General features: G+C 29.4%; 1 protein-coding gene across 7 annotated transcripts in view; it reads left to right on the forward strand.

Moving 5' to 3' along the window:
* Positions 1–15,507, forward strand: part of LOC103571586 (exocyst complex component 1) — a 107,604-nt gene extending 92,097 nt beyond the window's left edge. For 5 of the 7 annotated variants that reach the window (XM_053742060.1, XM_053742057.1, XM_053742058.1 and 2 more), the window contains 2 exons: positions 15,023–15,217; positions 15,285–15,507. In XM_053742060.1, coding sequence (XP_053598035.1) covers positions 15,023–15,217; positions 15,285–15,437 — 348 coding nt within the window. In that variant the 3' untranslated portion in view covers positions 15,438–15,507. Of the gene's footprint in view, positions 1–15,022; positions 15,218–15,284 lie in introns of those variants that run through there. The other 2 variants (XR_001345171.2, XM_014441795.2) reach the window with 2 other exon arrangements.
* Positions 15,508–19,400: the final 3,893 nt, after the last annotated feature.

Raw genomic sequence — 19,400 nt, forward strand, 5'->3', positions numbered from 1 at the left:
TATAAAAAGGGATGAGCATATTACACCTTATAGACACACTCTAAAATGGCTTAGTGTTGAATCAAAAAGGGAATATTTTCTAGCTTGTCTGATTTATAAAATTTTTGGATCTGGTGAACCTAAGTTCCTGCGGCTTTTATTTAAAAATAAAGATCTTGACATCAGGAGATCGAACGGGCTTGTAGCGAAAAACAATAATATGTTCAAAATGCCTAATTTTACTACCATCGCCTATGAGCATTCGTTTTTAGTGTCAGCTATCCGTTTGTCGCAGGAATTACCAGCAGAAATTACAAACTCATCGTCACTACAGATCTTTAAAAACAAAGCATATGAATTTTTTATGAATAAAGAATCAAATTTTTGACAATTATTATGTTTGCAACCTCTTACTATCTGAACATTGCATAAACTATTGTTTCTGTGTATAAATTTGTATAAATTTATATTAAGCTTGCAGAATATTGATTAGATTATGTACCATTATCTATTACGTTATTTTTCTTTCTTTTTACTAAACATAGAATTATTTCCTTAATTTCTGAATACATATTATAATACTTATGTGATTAATTAAAATTGTTACTTTTTTTGTACTTGCCATTAGGCTAAATGCCTTGGCATATAAAAAAAAAGTGCACTTAAAATCAAAGTAAGGGATTAAGATTGCGTAAAGATTACTTGTTGTTTGAAATTTATTTATTTATTTCTTATTCCAAGCACGCTTCTATCCATAAAATTTTCGGTTACTTTCTAAGGAAAGTGTTTCCGAATGGCCTCTGGGCCTTTACAATTACTCGGGGGGTCATTAAAATTACGTTTAGGTGTTTGCTCTAGTATTTCAACAAATGTCGAAGCAAACAAGCCTAAATATTTTAAAAGCATTTCGAAATTACTTTTTGTCTTATCGTTCTAAAACTAATGAAAAAAAAAAAAAAACGAACAAAATCTGGTCACCGCATAATTTTTAATTAGAGGAAAAATTATGAGAATATAAAAAATAGAAATCGAGAAATAAAATATAATCTTCAGCATTTAGCTGGACGTAATATTAGAAAAATAGTAAAATTTTGAATTTTGAATAACTTTCGCAAAAAATTTTTCTAATTTTTTTCCTTTGGCAAATCTCTGTTTTACAATAAACTGAAAAGTTTTGACCAAATGTCGTTCAAACTAAAAGGGGTCGGTTCCAACTACCCGGGAGAAAATCAGCATGCAAGACCATGCTTGATCGAGCATGAACTAGACATGATCATGCATGAATCATGTATGATCGTGAATGAATCAGGCATGGACATGCGTGAATCATGCAAGGTCGTGCAAAGTCCTCCTCAACCATATATTTCAATCATGAATGGTGATATACCATCATGCATGAACTTGCATGATTCATGCACAGTCATTGTCGACAGTGCACGACTATGTACAAAAGAAATTAAAAGATTATGCACGGGCCTGCATAATAAAACTTGTTCTTAAATGACCATTTATGATTTTTGTTTGATCAAGCCTGATTATGCACGATTCATGCTTGGTCAAGCCTGGTCATGCATACTAATACTTAACTCAGTCAAAACCATTATGCACGACTGCGCATGGCTTTGAATGGGCATCCATGATCATTTTTGATCATACATGACCATCCATGTCTATTTTAGAGCGGCCAGAATGATCGAGGTCGAGTCTACCTGACCGTGTATAGCTTTGTATGATTATGCATAATCAGACTTGATCATGCACAATTATTTTTTGCGCGCTCTATACGATGATATATGAGCTTACATGATTACATATGACTTTGTATGGTCGTACACAATTCATGCTTGGTTAAGGCTGGTCATGCTCAACCATTTTTTACGTCACTGAATCGATCACGCATGTACTTACAAGATTGCTTATGAGTTTGTATGGCTGGGTATATTTATACGGATTTATACTCATACGAAATTATAATCATGCATAAACATTGAAACAGTAAAATCATGTTATTCCGTTAATTATTTCCAATGTATTAACTTACTAATTACAAAAAAATAAAATTTCTTTACAAATAAATTATTAAACAGCTAAAAGTTATTTTTAAATAATTGAAAATTATCACATACAAAGTTCCCTATATGCAATACGTGACTTATCATCTTCATTTGATTTATAGTAAAAAAAGTTAATTTTTTACTTTCAATTATAGATATTATATGATCTATTTTAACTTGGTGTTCTAAATTACAAAAGAATTTCTTTTTTTCAATAACAAATTTCTCTAAAACGAAACACTCAATTTTATTCATTTCTACAAAAATTTTATTGATCTATAATTTTCAGTATTGTTAATTAAAGTAAATTTTACTGTAAAGGTATTTATTTTTAGAGTTTTATATATCTCAGAAGTAAAAAGTTTTCGTTGAATTTCTGCTCTGCTATAAATTTGTAACCTTTTTGAGTTTATACTGAGTGATTCAAATAGATATAACTCATTATCGTATAATTGATGATCAACGACTCGCCCTCTTCGGGAAAAAATCAGCATGCATGATTAAGCATGATTCAGGCAAGACCAAGCATAGTCAAAGATGGATCATGCATGAATTATGCAGGATCAAGCATGATTCATGCAAAGTTATGTCTGATCATGCAAGAAAACACAATCAAAATCCGCTTGAGCTTCAATCAGATTTAATTAGAGTTTTTAATGAGGGATAATCAAATAATTTTGATGAAAAAATTTAAATAATAAAGCACTCATTTTTATTTTGACGTTAGTAGTTAGAATTATTATTTTTTTATCGATGATAAAAATAAATGTAATTTATAATTATTGATTCAGTTAATAATGAAAATTAACTTTTTTTGCAAAAAAATAATTCAAATAGATTAAATTAAATTTTTTTTTAATTAATTGAAGAATGGAATCAATAAAGTTTTGCGACATTGATAATAATAATCAATACAATTACATTGTTTCTTTTTTCAATTGATAATGAAGATTAATTTCAATGTTAGATTTGCTTGTAATTTATAACCGGAATTCTTTTCATTCATTATTAAAAAAAATTCTAACGAACGATTCTAAATTAAATTCCAATAATATTTTATTTTTTACAACCCTGAGTTCTCAAAAGGTGTTAAAAATTTTTAGTAACTGAACGAGACAGGTCAGCCTGCTAGAAAGCGTACGTGCGTCATAATATAACGGTCGTGGGTTCGAGACCCGTCACGGGTAAAATTTCAATATTACTTTTCAGCCAGTAAAATTTAACTATACGACAATACTAGCAAAATAAGTTAATTTAAAGTTGAATAATCGTTATTTTAATTTTTATTAAAAAATAATGCTAGGGATTGTGTTTGAGCAGGCCTGATCATGCTTGGTCAAACATACTTATGGTTGCTCAAGCATAATCATGCCCACATATTCGCCAGCCATGAGCATGTGCGATCATGCATGAGAGAGTATAATCATATCTGACCAAACGTGATCACGCATGCTGATAGCTGGCGAATATTCATGCAAGATCATGCATGATCAGCTCTGATGATTTTTTCCCGGGTACTGGTCGATTTGACATAGAATGTCCCCTAATATATGTATATATATATATATATATGTGTGTATATATGTATACATATGGGGCATTCTACGCCAAATCGGACGGTTTGAAAAATTTTTATTTTAGATTTCCTCAACTTTTTTTTATTTTTTTGTACCCATCAAAAAACTTTTTTTTGCGAAATGTTAAAATTTGTTTGATCACCGGTTCAAAAGATATCGAATTTAAAAAAAAAACCGCTCTTTTTGTCGTTTTTTTACTTATAACGTATACCGTGCTGAACTTCCTCGACGGAGACGCGGAACAGTACAATATAGCGTATGCGGTCGCACACGCGTGATAAATAAATAATAATAAATAAATATTACCGAATAATAAAATCAAATTATAATAAAATAATGAATTCAAATAATTATTAAATTATAAATGATAATTAATTGTTGTCGTGCCTGGACCAGCTTCTCAGGCTGGGTTAGTGCACGCAGGCGCCAGACCGTTTATCCAAAACGGACAAAAATTATTCAGGGGGTATTTACGAGGGAGACACCGAGCAAGCGGCTTGTGGCGGAGCGGAAAACACTCGAGTAACACAATAGAAATTAAATAAATAAATAGAAAAATTGTAAATAAACAATAGATAATTACATACAAATAATAAATGAGAGTAGGAAAAATAAAATGAAACAGTGGAAAAAGATCCAGAGGAAAATAAATATTAAATTTTCCCCGACAGCTGTTGGTTTCCGAATATTTAATTTTATAAACAATAGTAGGAAAAATAAATAATAATCTTTCACAATTTTTAGTTTTGTTTAAATTAATAACAATCACGGCATACATACTCCACTCGAAAAATAATAATATAAGTAGGAAAATTATTTATACTCAATTTTATAAAATGAATATAATTTGATTTAATTAATACTACTAATTTTAATATTAAATGAAAGAATTAATTATTCCAGTTGGAATTTTCCCAAATTAATAAATAATAACATTATTTTTATTCCTTATTTTGTCTCTCAGCACCTGTGAGAGAGAGAAAGATACGGAATTTTTCCTCACTCGAACTCAAAATAATAAATTCTCCTCTGTTAAATAATTTATAATTTTAACATAAAAATTTGAATAATAATTTTGACCGCTGGGGTAAATAAATTAACCAAAATGAAAACAATAAAATTTCTTAATTATTTTAAATAATAATGAATATAAATAATAATGCTCAATATTCTGATAAATAGTTTGAGTGAAAACCAAAATAATTTTTATACTTTGGGAATTTTTCATCCAAGTGATGATGTCAGTACTTGAGGAATACCTAGATAATATATTTGAATTATGACGGCGAATAAAAAGAAGTACGAGCTTTCTATGTTTATTTCATTAAAATTTACCAATTTTATTTTATTAGAATGATACTTAAATAACCAATTAATTTTTTTCTTGATTCACATGAAATTCACAATATCATAAATAATTTGACAGGTATCATTAATAAGCTATACTTCATTATTATCATTAGTATTACGATTATTAAAAATCCTAACGTTAATATTTAATTACTTATTGTTATCATTGTTTGTCTCAAGCGAACAGATGAACGATAGAAACGATAAAATCCACCAGACCGGAGTATGCAGCTTCTACTTCAACGAATAAATTATTAAATATTACATAAGAAATGGAAAGAATAAAATTCATCTATTGTTTTTTTGCATTTTTTATTTTATTATTAAAAATGTAATCGACATTTATTAAATATTATTGTTATATTTTAACTTATTTATGATTATTTTAGATTTAATATAACAATCGTTACAGACTTATAGAATACATGACATTTAATACAAACATTAAAATATTTATAGATTAAGAATTTAAAAAATGAGAGTGAGTTGAATGTAAAAAATTTTATATGATTAAACTAATTGTTCTATTGAATTTATAAAAACTATAAATAAGTTATAAAATTACTCATTATAATATTTTCAAAATATGGGAAATGCGAGGGAGTAAGTAATAAGTTGTTTTTGAAGTAATCATTTTTTTTTATCTTATTGATAATTACCCGAGAAAAAATTTTTATATATAACTGTATATAATTATATATAATTATATTTGGACATTTTTCATATATGATTACATATAATCAAGTTATATATAATTAAAAAATATTTTTGAAAAAAAAAAAAAAAAAAAAATTAAATACCAAATTTTTGATTTGGGTATTACCGCGCGAACGCATTACAAATTCAGAAACAAGAATTGATAGCAGTAAATGATGAAAAAATCTTGGAACATCTGCTGGGTTCGAACACGGCTCCTTTTGGCTGGTAGCCCTGAACGTTGATCACTGGTCCACATCACGAGAGTTCAAGTTATGTGCTTAATTGATGTATTCAGAGTAAAATGCCGGTAAAGACCGAGTTCATAAGTTTTCGTGATGGATTTTTACACAATTTAAAAAAACTCCATGAACTTATATGAAATTTTATTTTTGTCGGCCTCGATGATAATTATATAAAATTTTATTAAGTTTCTTCAAATTTTTTGATTTTCTGTTGTGATGTGAAATTTAAAAAAACTTATATAAAATTTTGAGAAACATTGAATAATTTCACAAAATTATATGAAATTCAACCGATTGAAAAACTGGGTACTTCCAATTTTTGAATACCATGAAAAAAAAAATTATTTTATTTTTAAACACTCTAATGATTGTATACAATTATATATGGATATATATATATATATAAGATTATATATAATTATATATGATTCTATATGAAAAAAATTTCTCGGAATAGTATTATATATAATCATATATAATATATATGAAGCTACATATGACTTTCTCCGTTTAAATATTGTAATATGTATGATCATATATAATCATATATAATTATATATAATTCTATATGGATATATATACAAGATTATATATAATTATATATGATCATATATAGTTATATATAATTATGTATGATTATATATAAACATTTTTTCTCGGGTATTTTAAATCTAATAGTAATTTCACTTAAAATTTTTTGCTTGCTTTTGTGGGGAATTATGATATATACACTTCTCTTGTAGAGTCAACGTCCACGGCATACAGGACACGTTGGTCGATGGTTCCTAGTTACAGCTAACTGATCCGTATCTATTAACTGTCGGCCGAACTCACACCGTAAAAATAAACATAAGTAGAAGCAAGGAATCACTCTAATTTTTGGCTTATTCGATAGGCAAATAGCACATACTCCAGCGTCTATTCTTTCGTAGACATCGCCATCCTTATTTGCTGGTACCATCAAACCGTCATCTGCAATTATACATATAATAGAACATGATCTTAACGAATACAATAATAAAGTAAAACCTCGAATTAGTTGCGGTAATTATGTTTCAGTTTACCTGTAAGTCACTAATATGAGCGGATCACTTAGCTGTAAATAGAAACCATCGATCAACGTGTCCTGTATGCCGTGGACTTGTTAACTCTACAACAGAAGTGTATATATCATAATTTCTCACAAAAGGAAGCAAAAAAATATTGAGTGATTTTAATATAAGATTTAAAATAACTATAAATAAGTTAAAAAGAAATAATTACTTAAAAAATAACTTATTACTCACTATCTCGCATTTTCCAAACTTCAATTTTGAAAATATTATGATAAGTAATTTTAAAACTTATTGATAATTATTATTGATTTAGTATAATAATAATTTTAAACTTATAAAAACCTTTCTATTTTATGGAAATATTAAAATTATATATAACTAGAATATTTCTAATAGGAGCGACTGGAAAATGAGTTTTTTTTAACTTTTATTGCTAACAATTGAAAATGTAATATAACAATGATTGATAATTTATAAGAACTTTTATATTTAGTAGAAATAAAAAAATGTAATATATTTAAAATATTAGGACTGAGAGTGAGAGAATAACGAGTTACCTCCGAAATTACTTATTATAATTATAAATTATAATTTTAGTACAGTAATTATTTTGCATTGACAAAATCCTTCGTATGTAACTCATTCGCTTTCACTTTTAACATTTAAAAATATTGTTATGAGTGACGTGAAACTTATTTATAATTGTTATGAATTAAACATGATAATTATATGGAATAGGCAATATCCTTAATATTTAGTAAACAAATATGATTTTAATATATTAAAAATATTATAAGAATGAGAGCAAGGAAATGATATTTTTCAAAATATTTATAGTTGTTATAAATTCAATGCAACAATTATCTGAATCTTATAAAATACTTACCATTTGACTCACTTACTTTCATTTTAAAAATTTTGAAAGTACTATAATAATATTTTTTTTGACTTTATTAATAATACTTAATAATTAAATATAATAATTATTTGGATCTTATAAAATACTGAACATTTGACTTACTCACCATCGTTTCCAATATTTTCAATTTAAAAATATTTGAATATTTGTACTAAATGTTAAGTATTCGATAAGTTTCAATCAATTATTATATTAATTAAATCTAAAATAATCATAAATAAGTTAAAATATAACAATAATATTTAATAAATGTCGATTACATTTTTTAATAATAAAATAAAAAATGCAAAAAAACAATAGATGAATTTTATTCTTTCCATTTCTTATGTAATATTTAATAATTTATTCGTTGAAGTAGAAGCTGCATACTCCGGTCTGGTGGATTTTATCGTTTCTATCGTTCATCTGTTCGCTCGTGACAAACAATGATAACAATAAGTAATTAAATAATAACGTTAGGATTTTTAATAATCGTAATACTAATAATAATAATAAAGTTAAACTTGTTAATGATGGCAGCTAAATTACTTATAATTTCGTGAATTTCATGTGAATCAAGAAAAAATTTAATTGCTTAGTTAAGTATCATTCTAATAAAATAAAAAAGTTAAATATCAATAAAATAAAAATACGAAGCTTGCACTGCTTTTTACTTGCCGCCTTAATTTAAATATATTATCTAGATACGATTCAGATAACAATCGTGCAGCGTGGTATCTCCATTATCGACATACGTTAATAAATTTTTTCTGTATTTCATATCGCATGGTACATAAGCATATGACAAAGAAGTTACTTTTCTGGTAGTGTTCACTACGTGGTAGTGTTTTCATTGGGTAGGCTTAAAAATGGTAGAGATATTTTTTGGTAGTGTATATTATTGGTAGTGATTTATTCTGGTATAGATGTAATATGGTTGAGTTATTAATGGTAGGCATATTAATGGTAGAGATGCTAATGGTAGGCATTTTTATGGGTGACCTGTATTGTGGTAGACATTTTTATGGTAGAGATTGTTATGGTCGAGTTCGTTTCTGGGAGGGTTGTAATCTGGTAGAGTTGTAATGTGAGAGAGTTCTTAAGTGGTAGAATTGTTGATTGGTTGAGATTTTTGCGGGTAGTGTTTAAAACTGGTATAGTTGTTGTGTGGTACAGTTACTTGTGGTAGGTCTGGTTGTGGTTCAGTTGTCGTAAGGTAGAGATTTTTCTGGTACACCTATTAATGTGCCTTTGACTTGTATACATTTATATGAAAATACCTGGATATTTTCAACTATATAAAATAACTATCCAACGATAATTAACAACAATCATTTATACATATATCGTGTATCGTTCAGTTCATAATTATAAACAAAGTAATTATATCATCCGCGGCGACCAACAACTACCGGGGGAGATTATCACGTAGAAAATATACACGGCGAAATGAATCCAAAGTACTTACTCAAAATTAATTCTCCAGACAACCAAAATAATATAAGTTGGAAAAAAATATAAGTTAATTCACCCGGTGAACTTTAATAACTGTAATCTTTAGTAGAAAATAATAAAATCGTAATGATGCACAAAGGACAGGCTCCGCACACAATAACTGCCCGTATCTCTAATTTAAATACTCTATCCTCCACCTGTTGGTCGTCGCCCACGTGGCGCGTCCATCGCCCTTAATTACTATTATGATTATTTCTACTAGCCCTGGGCCTAGTTTTAAATTATAAATATAAATTATAAAGATAATTTCTCGACACCTGAATGATACATGAATAATTCATTTTATGTATGAACTATTTATTCATAACATATGCATGTTTTTATTTTATCTAATAAATGAAATAATAATTATTTAAAAATCATAGAATTGACGTCGGGAATATAGCCAAGGTATAGATTTTCCCCTACTCGGTGGTCAATATTTTTTCAAACATCAACTGACATCCTTAGTCGGATAAAAAGTTTAATAAAAATAATATGTTTAACAAATGTTGGGGCATAATGTCACGCTGGATTATGCATCCCAAATGTTTCAAAATCATGAACAAAGACTTATAAATAACAAAAATCAATTGTTTGTATTTTTAAATTATAAAATAAAATTATTCCACACACGTGCTCTCTCATACGCTGCACGCATGCGCCAGCACTGTGGACGGACTGCTGTCTCAACCGGCGAAATGGCGGAATGCCCGCGTAACGATTCAAATTCAAACGTAAAATTAGAATATTCAACTTACAACTAATTAAAATTAAATAATTTCGAATCGTTACGTGACATAATGATAACTTTTTAGGGAATGGTTTAAATCAAAATACTCACTGAATAAAAAACTATCATTTTCCCATGTACTTTTGGAAAAAAAATACAAAAAAATTATTTCAAGTGTTTTAATACGTTTTTTTTTATTTTTAAAGTTTAAATTGCATTTTTTAAAGTGAGTGCATATTTTGATTATCTTCTAAATTTTTAACAGTAAACTACTATTCATACCACAACTTTTTAAGCCGGTCTGGTCGAGGGTTCTTAATGGCTACTATTTTTTTTCGATTTTTGAAAATTAAAAAATTTTTTTTTTTTTTTCTATTTTATCAAATTTTATCACTGGTTCCTTTCTTTCAACGTATTTTAAAAACTTCATGTATATTTTTTATTATAACAAGCATAGGAGATTGTTAATAATTAAAAAAGACTAATGATTAGTTTCAATGTAATTTTCTGCACTGATAGAAGGTTTTATTATTGAGTACTAAATAGATTTAGTAACAAAATTTTCAGTCGCTCATTTGGGAGAAAAAAATATTTTGTGCCCATTATCATAATCTATTATAATTAAATAAATCATTGTTTTATCTCAATTAAATCTCATTATGGTAAAATAAATATTTGTTTCCACCAAAAAAATATTTGGTAATCGGTACTTAATATTTTTTTGGTAAGTTTTGTCGGTAGATGGCTTGTTCAGGATTAAAATCGCATGCAATAAATATTTTCTTTATTTGGATAAATAACAGTATACAAAAAAAACATTCATTTTATATTTAAAAATATTCTCATAAATCTCTCGCGTATTCTTTTTCAATTATTAACAATTTCCTATGCTCGCTACGATAAAAAATATACATGAAGTTTTTCAAAATACGCTGAAAGCAAGAAGCCAGTGATAAAATAGAGAAAAAAATTTCTTTTAATTTTCAAAAATCAAAAAAAACATAGTAGCCACTGAAAACCCACGACGACTGGCCTAAAAAGTTGTGGTTTGAGTAGTTGTTTAATGTCAAAAATTTTGAAGAAAATCAAAATATGCACTCACTTCAAGAAATGCAATTTAAATTTTAAAAATAAAAAAACACGTATTAAAACATTTGAAATAATTTTTTTGTATTTTGTTTTCAAAAGAACATGGAAAAATGATAGTTTTTTATTCAGTGAGTTTTTTGATTAAAACCATTTCCGAAAAAGTTATCAGTAAAAAAACAATAAAAAGAGCGGTTTTCTTAAAAATTCGATATCTTTTGAAAGGGTGATCAAAAAAATTTCAACATTTCGAAAAAAGAGTTTTTTGATGGGTACAAAAAGATTAAAAAAAATTGAGGAAATCTAAACTTAAAATTTTTCAAACCGTCCGATTTGGCGTGGAATACACATTTAGAATGGAATAACATATTTCAGCGGTAGTAAAATCGGGGGTGACCACCTAGCATACCTTCCATGTATAGAATTAAAAATGAAAATGTATAAAAAAAAAAAAAAACAATATTATTATTACTATTACTATGATCTCACCGCTAAAAATTTATGAAAAAATAATTGTCGATTAATTAAAACCAATGATAATAAAAATATTGATATTTCCTTGTTTTTCAATGTAGATGAACTCAGAAGTTATTCACCCCCTTAACATGATTTTCGGGAAAACCCAAAAAGACGTATTCTCTGCTTCTTTTTTCCTCCTGCGATCACTATTCGTTTCGTTAAAATTCATTGAATATCGTTTTCTTATATAAAAAGTTTGTAAATTTTCGTCCTTATAAGTTTTATTCTATTCGAAAATACTGGCGTCAGTTCCATTCGATTATTCAAAGTGCAAGTATGCGAAACTTGAAAAACACCCTTTTGGAACCTAAACTTTGAGGGGTGGTTTCACTCCCGAGATATGTTTTTCCGCAGTTAAAAAAAAAAATACGTGTCCCTTAGATTTCGATGGAGAAAATATATCTCAGTCATATCGAAATCGGTGAGGGACACTTGGGATACCTTTTTTATCAGTTCTCATGCACGCACTGCCAAAGTCTGACGGGAGTAGCCGAAGCGATTCCAATTACCCGAAGTCTGTGGAGAGCTATACTCTCGCTACTTTGAGTTCGGTATTCTTTGGCAGTGACGATGAATTAACCCAAAGCGAGTGACTAGTTTGTGAGTCACACTCTTCACACAACAAAGTAAATCAGACGAAAATAATAGATCGAACATAAAGCATCCTCAGAAGGTGTGAAAAAAATTATTTTATTAACTGCAAAATAAATATAAGGGAATTTAACTACAATGTATAATTTTCAAGTTATAAGGAGTCAAAGCCACACAAAGTAATTTTTATGTATTTTGCACGCTTTGAGCGCAAACGCTCTGTGTGTGCCTTACGGTGGTGTTGGTTTCTAGTAGTATGGTCTAGGTACCCACACGGAAAAAGATATATTCAGGAATATATGCCGGCAAAATAGCATACATACGACAATACTAAAGATATAAGCCTATTTTGCCAGGATAGATATTTTTTTGTGCGGGTACAGCGACTAGCGGTTCACGAATACGGAAATATCCGGGAGTGAGAGCGAATAATTTTGCAGGATCTTCTGTTAGTGGAGCTAAAGGTATTAAATTTAACACTGTTTCTATCTGTGTTGATACTGTACTGAATTAGTCGTAAGTTAATAGCGATTCTCCAATTGTACGTATAAGATAAAATTTGGTTGACTTTACGGCTGCTTTCTACTTGCCAACAAAGTCAAGAGTACTTGGTGAGTTGAACATCCAATTTGTGCCATCTGTTGCGAGTAAATACTAAAGTTCACGTAGCTGTCTTGATCCTGCTGAGAATTATTTCTTAAGCGTGGCGTCTTCTCCTACAAAATTTGTATGACAGTCCAAGTAATAGGGTACGGCAGGTACTTCTGCGACTAATAAATCTTCTGAATGCTGCGACAAAATTGTCAGTAGAGTAATCGGTTATTTTAATGTGTATAGTGGACGTAGCGAGGCATAGAAAAACAGCGATCCATCCTCATAGGTTTTCGCACCTTGACCTGGAAATGTCTTTAGTGTTACTGGCCCAGCGTAGTCGATTCCAGTGTGTAAAAAAGCTTTTTTTGGTCTTACACGAGCGGCTGGCAATTGTCACATGAATTGTTGTGCACGAACATCTCTGCCTCGTGTATACGACGCAGCGGAGAATGTATGATCTGACTGGAACTCGCCCACTTTTTATCTAGACAGATCTCTGTAGATCAGCGAGAGTCAATTGAGCTCCCCAAAGAAATGTTTTTCGATGCGAATAATCAATTAACAGCGTACTTAAGCGTGATGAACGTGGTAAAATGACTAGTTTTTTTTGTTGATCATCCAGTAGCGAGTTCCTCAAGCGATCGCCGACTCTGAGTACTCCATTGTAGTTGACGTAGGGAATCCATTTAGCGAGATGATAATTTCGTTGTAGAGAATCACCATCTTTTAGTAGTTTTATTTATGTCATTGCCTAAGTTAGGTATATTTTTGGAATTCCTGGCTAGTACCAAATAATATTTAAATAGCGTAAATAAACTTAAGAGCCACAATCAGTAGTGTAGCTTAGTAGTTGAAGTGTCGGTCTTTCGTGCGTAGAGTCCCCAGTTCGAATCCCACAATAGCGGTCCTTGATAAAATTCGCGTTTTTCCTTGAGTTAAAAATTTATAATTTGATTGGAAATTAAAGTAACATTAAATTACCACATTCGATGATAACTGCCCTGCAAAAATAATTTTAAACAATAGAAAATAATCTTTTTTTTTTTTTTTTTTAATTTCGTTAAACAAAATTATCTGATCATTACAGTCATAAATGACCATATATTACCAATTTCTATGCATAATCTTTCACCGATAAATTACAGTTTTTCGGAGTGACTTTGATTTCTCACTTTGTGCCGAATTTGGCTTTCCTAATTATTCAGAGTTTTGGACCTGCGTCATTTTTGTGGTGCGAGCCTTATATACGGTTGCTCTATTTGGCGCGAACTTTAAATAAGGTGTGTGTATTTTAAATGACGTACAGATGTATATTTTTGCCTTAAAGTCCGAGTGACAGGATCAAGCCAGTAAGCTGTGTAGAGGTTTCAGCTCTACTAGATTTTGCGATCGACTGCCTTAATTCTGCCGATCTCTAATTACATGCATTCATCAAAATTTTGACGTTGCATCTCAGGTTTTTTATAAGAGAATTGTCGTGGCCCGGGTCTCAAGCATCGCCATCTGTTTACACTATTCGCGAGCCACGACGATTCGTTTATCGCCAGAGATTTCCGTTACACTGTTGGTAATAACGATTTATTGATTTATTTATTATGATTCTAAGAAGTGTTGTACCGTTTATTCGCTCACCGTGGTAAATAAATAATTTGAAACTTAAAAAAAAATCTGGGCAAAAAATTTTTTTTTTTTCGTATTTCTTTGTCTCAGAGTCTATTTGACTAAATGATCTTAAATTTTCTGTGAATCTAAGTTCAGAAGGAATCTTTTGAATGCGGCAAGAACTATCTGAATCGGCTCATTCATTAAAAAGATATGAGAGGTTTACATCCGCATGCATACGCACTCACACACCCACACACACACGTGCGCGCCTGCACACGGACACACACACACACATCTCTCTGAAAATGTCAGAATAGCACCCTAACACCTTCAAACGTCGACATATGATGAAAACCCGATTTTTGAAAATCGCGGTGAAACCAATAACTTCCCAAATTTTTTGAAAATCGTCCATTTTCTTAGCGGGAAGTTAAAAAAATTTCTAAAATTTTTATTTAAATATAATTAAAGTCCAAACGTAACAGAAGTATGTTACGATGTAGGTTTTAAATATGTTTCACAAAGATATTCATTATCTTTCAACAGTTGTTTTTTGAAGGTGTTCAAGCAAAAGTTGGTGCTGGAGTTAAAGAATCTGAAATAAGCTATCAAATGGCATTTAGTAAACAGGAATTACGTCGTGTGGTCAAAGAATATCCAGCTCGAGAAGTTAAAAAAGGGTTAGAAAATTTGTATCGTAAAGTTGAAAAGCACTTATGTGAAGAAGAAAACTTATTACAAGTAAGATATGTAACATATTATGAGGTTTCAATCAAATTTTTCAATTTACATGTTTTGACTTTCACAGGTAGTTTGGCGCGAAATGCAAGGTGAATTCATAGCTCAATACATTTACATTGAGGAACTGATTCAACGGTGTTATCCTGATAGCCTGATAACTCTTGAATTCACAATTCAAAACATATTAGAATTTTTTTCAGAAATCGCGAGATCACATTGAAAGTGTATGCAAATATTTTTTGCATTCAATATATATTGTAACAAAATAAATTATTAATATTTTTAATGTACATTATCTTTATTCTTACCAATTATTTTACTTGTTTATTTATAAATCATTGGCCCTGATCAAAAGAACTGGTTTGAAATAATTTGCAATGTTTGAGGGATCATTCTGGTTTAGGCTGTCAAAAAAAGGCTACTTTCATTAATTTATCTAGAAAGGAATTGTTGTAAATATTTATACGAAGTTTATTTAGGTTGACTAATACACCCTTAAAGTATATGGAAAAAAATTTTTTATGTTTTCATTCTTCTAATACCTTGAAATAGCGGATGAAGGTAACTCCATAAAAAAGTAGTACATTTAGTAGCCGTATATTTCTCGTCTGAACTACGGATTCTAACAGCCGCCATTTCGAGGTATCAGAAGAGTGAAAAAATTAAAAATATTTTTCCATGCTGAGGAACTCATTCTGCACGATAGTGTTTAAGGATACATACATACATATATATATATATATATATATATATATATGTATATATATATGTATATATATATATATTAGACTGGTTAAAAAAAAGTGACTATTTTTTTTTTTTTTCGAAACAATTCCATTTATACCTTTAAGGAAGAGAAGATAGATGTTAAAAGGAGAGCTCTTAATATTAGTATTTAGAGGTCGCTCATCGCAGATTTTTATTTACCATTGAAATAACATTAGAAAAAAAATTTTTAAACTTTGGAATTTTATATTTCAGTCTAGAAGCAAAATGCCGGAATGAGCGATACATATTGTTATAGAAAATTAGTTGCTCTACAATAAAGGTTGATTATCATTTTTCGATAAATTCACTCCTTCAAAAGTTATTCAAGGTTAAAGTTTAATTTAGAGTAAAATTAAGTTTTTTTTCTTGATTTCTGACAAAGTGTCAAAACTTATCTCTTAAAATAATAAAATCATTCATGAAAATTTTATCAATGATTATCTAGAGAGAAGTAGGGCCAATTTGAAATTTTAGATTTGCGAAGTTAATCGCTTCTCGTTCTAGAGTTCCTCCAAAAAATAGATGAATAAATAACAAGACGTCGATAAAAAATGCCAATCTTAAAAGAAATACTGTTTAAAATCCATCAATATATATAAATTCATTTCTGCAGAAATATTTCGTTTAACATTACTTTATAAAACAATATTTTCTCCAATTGAAAGCGTATAAATTTTTATCAAAAAGTACGGATGATTATTTCAAAGTTTTTTTGTTGCAATCCGGAAAACGTCGACGATGTTCTTGCACGACTTGTAAAAGATATTGTAATTGCTCCTCGTTCTTCGTTATTTTTTTTTAATAACTTTCAAATGGGAAATTAATAAGCTTCAAATGGGGTTTTTTATCATTTTAACTAGAGATTTTTAAATCTAGAATTTTTAACTGACCCTACTTTTCCCTAGATAATCATTCATAAAATTTTCATGAATAATTTTATTATTTTAAGAGATGAGTTTTAACATTTTGTCAGAAATCAAGAAAAAAAACTTAAATTTACTCTAAATTAAACTTAAACCTTGATAATTTTTAAAGGAGTAAATTTGTGGAAAAATGATTGAAAACCTTTTTTGTAGAGCAACTCATTTTCTATAAAAATATGTATTGCTCATTCCAGCATTTTGCTTCTAGACCGAAATATAAAATTCCAAAGTTTAAAATTTTTTTTTCCAATGTTATTTCAATGGGAAATAAAAATCTGCGATGAGCGACCTCTAAATATTAATATTAAGAGCTCTCCTTTTCACAGGCATCTATCTACACTTCCTCGAAGGTATAAATGGAATTGTTTCGAAAAAAAAAAAAAATAGTCACTTTTTTTTAACCAGTCTAATATATATATATATATGTATATATATATATATATATATATATATATATATATATATATATATATATATATATATATATATATGTATATGTATATTAGTGTGCTTCGTTTCCAGCGAAAGTATTTTTTTTGTTGCTCATCAAGCAAAATATAGTTTTTTATGCTAAAACAAAAATTCCTGCTTAGTTTAAGCTCTTAATTTCAATCCTATGTACTTTCCATTTGATTCCAAAAATTTCCGATTTAAAATACACGTAAATTAAATTACTTTTGTCTTAACTTTCTAATACTCAGCTGCGTTTTATGATATCAACGCGGTTTTGGTCGCAAATTGTAGGGCATTAGGTGTTCTTAAAAAGCGCCTATAGTAACTTAGCTGTAATTCCAGCTGTTTCACTGATGTCTGCTGAGGAAGTCATTCTTCCTATCAAATTGACCTCTATTGGCTTGCAGAACGTAAACCAATGAATGCACACCAAAAATGTAAATAGAAATTTTATAGGGAATTTTATTCCCTTCAAAAAAAGCGCTATGAATCAAGTCGCCAAAGTCCATAGTTTCCAAGTTATAGGAGTTTTAATAATTCAAAAAATATAATATTAAAAAAAAATGGCAATCGCTATTTTATTTTTTAAATTATTAAAACTCCTATAACTCAGAAACTATGGACTTTAACGACTTGACTCATAGGGTTTTTTTGAAGGGAATAACATTTCCTATAAAATTCCCATTCACATTTTTGGTGTGCATTCATTAGTTTACGTTTTGCAAACCAATAAAAGTCAACTTGATACGTAAAATGACTTCCTCAGCGGACATCAGTGAAACAGCTGGAATCACAGCTAAGTTACTATGGGCACTTCTGAAGAACACCTAATGTCCTACAATTTGAGACCGAAACCGCGTCGATATCGCAAAACGCAGCTGAGTATTAGAAAGTTAAAAAAAAAAGTACTTTAATTTACTTCTCTTAAACTTTTAGCTCTTAAATTACAGCAAATTGTAATGCGATGATATATGCAATTGAGTTGTTTGGGCAGATACATCCTTATAATTTTATCGAGAGGTGCTTGATCTGAAGATAAGTCTAAATTTTCAAATAATTTGTTTCTAAGATTTGTAAAAAGCTTACAGTTTAATAGGAAGTGGAATACATTATCACATTCTTCTAGATCACACAAAGGATAAACTTCTGAGGGCTGGAACTTCAGTGCTTCGCCATTTATAAAGATTTTGGAGCCGAATAAATTCGCCGTTTTAATTTGTGCAAAGACTTTCATTACCCGTAAGGGGACATTACTGAGTAGGTAACGGTTTGTGCTAGGCTGGCAGATGACATTTGACTTCAAATAAGCTATATTTGATACTTGTCTGTAATTTATCTGTAAGCGTTTGCCTAAACTTTTGAAGAATTACCTCACCAACTTTCTCCCATATTGCTTTGTCTGTTTAATCTATAATATACATGTATCTGCTGTCTACTGATTTTATAAAGTTACAGAGTTGTGCTACCCAATTGTATTCTATACTTGATTCTCCATTTTTATATAGCAAAATCTGTTTTTGAAGACATAAATACGGAAATAGTTTCTGTTCATATTAAAAATTTTAACTACCCAGTTCCATGCTTGTTTCCAGACATTAAAAGCAAGATCAATTTTGTTTAATTCAAATTTTAAAAGAGCATTTGAGGTCGTACGTTTCAGATTTAAAATTGACTTGAAAAAGTCAACTCAGACGAAGTCTAATTCATTTGTGTATCTTAAAGCCCAAATTGATGAGGCATAAAGAGTGACCGAAGATATCATACTGTCGAAGAGCAGTACGATGCTATGAAAATTACTTATCTTCGCTTTGTAAATAAGCGATATGACTGCGCCGGAGGCGAATTTAGCTTTTTGAATCGCACTAGTTAAGGTTAAACGACCAAGACCTGTCGATGCAACAGGTACCCCCAGGTAAGTGAAGTTTGAAACCCCCTCGATTGGACTAGCATCATAGAAGAATCTTAAATTCGAAGGAATTTTGCCAGCTTTACGGCAGTATAAAATCTTCGTTGTCTCCTTATTCACAATTAGCCCCTTG

Source organism: Microplitis demolitor, chromosome 9 (genome assembly GCF_026212275.2).
Source record: "Microplitis demolitor isolate Queensland-Clemson2020A chromosome 9, iyMicDemo2.1a, whole genome shotgun sequence".
Classification (NCBI taxonomy): domain Eukaryota; kingdom Metazoa; phylum Arthropoda; class Insecta; order Hymenoptera; family Braconidae; genus Microplitis; species Microplitis demolitor.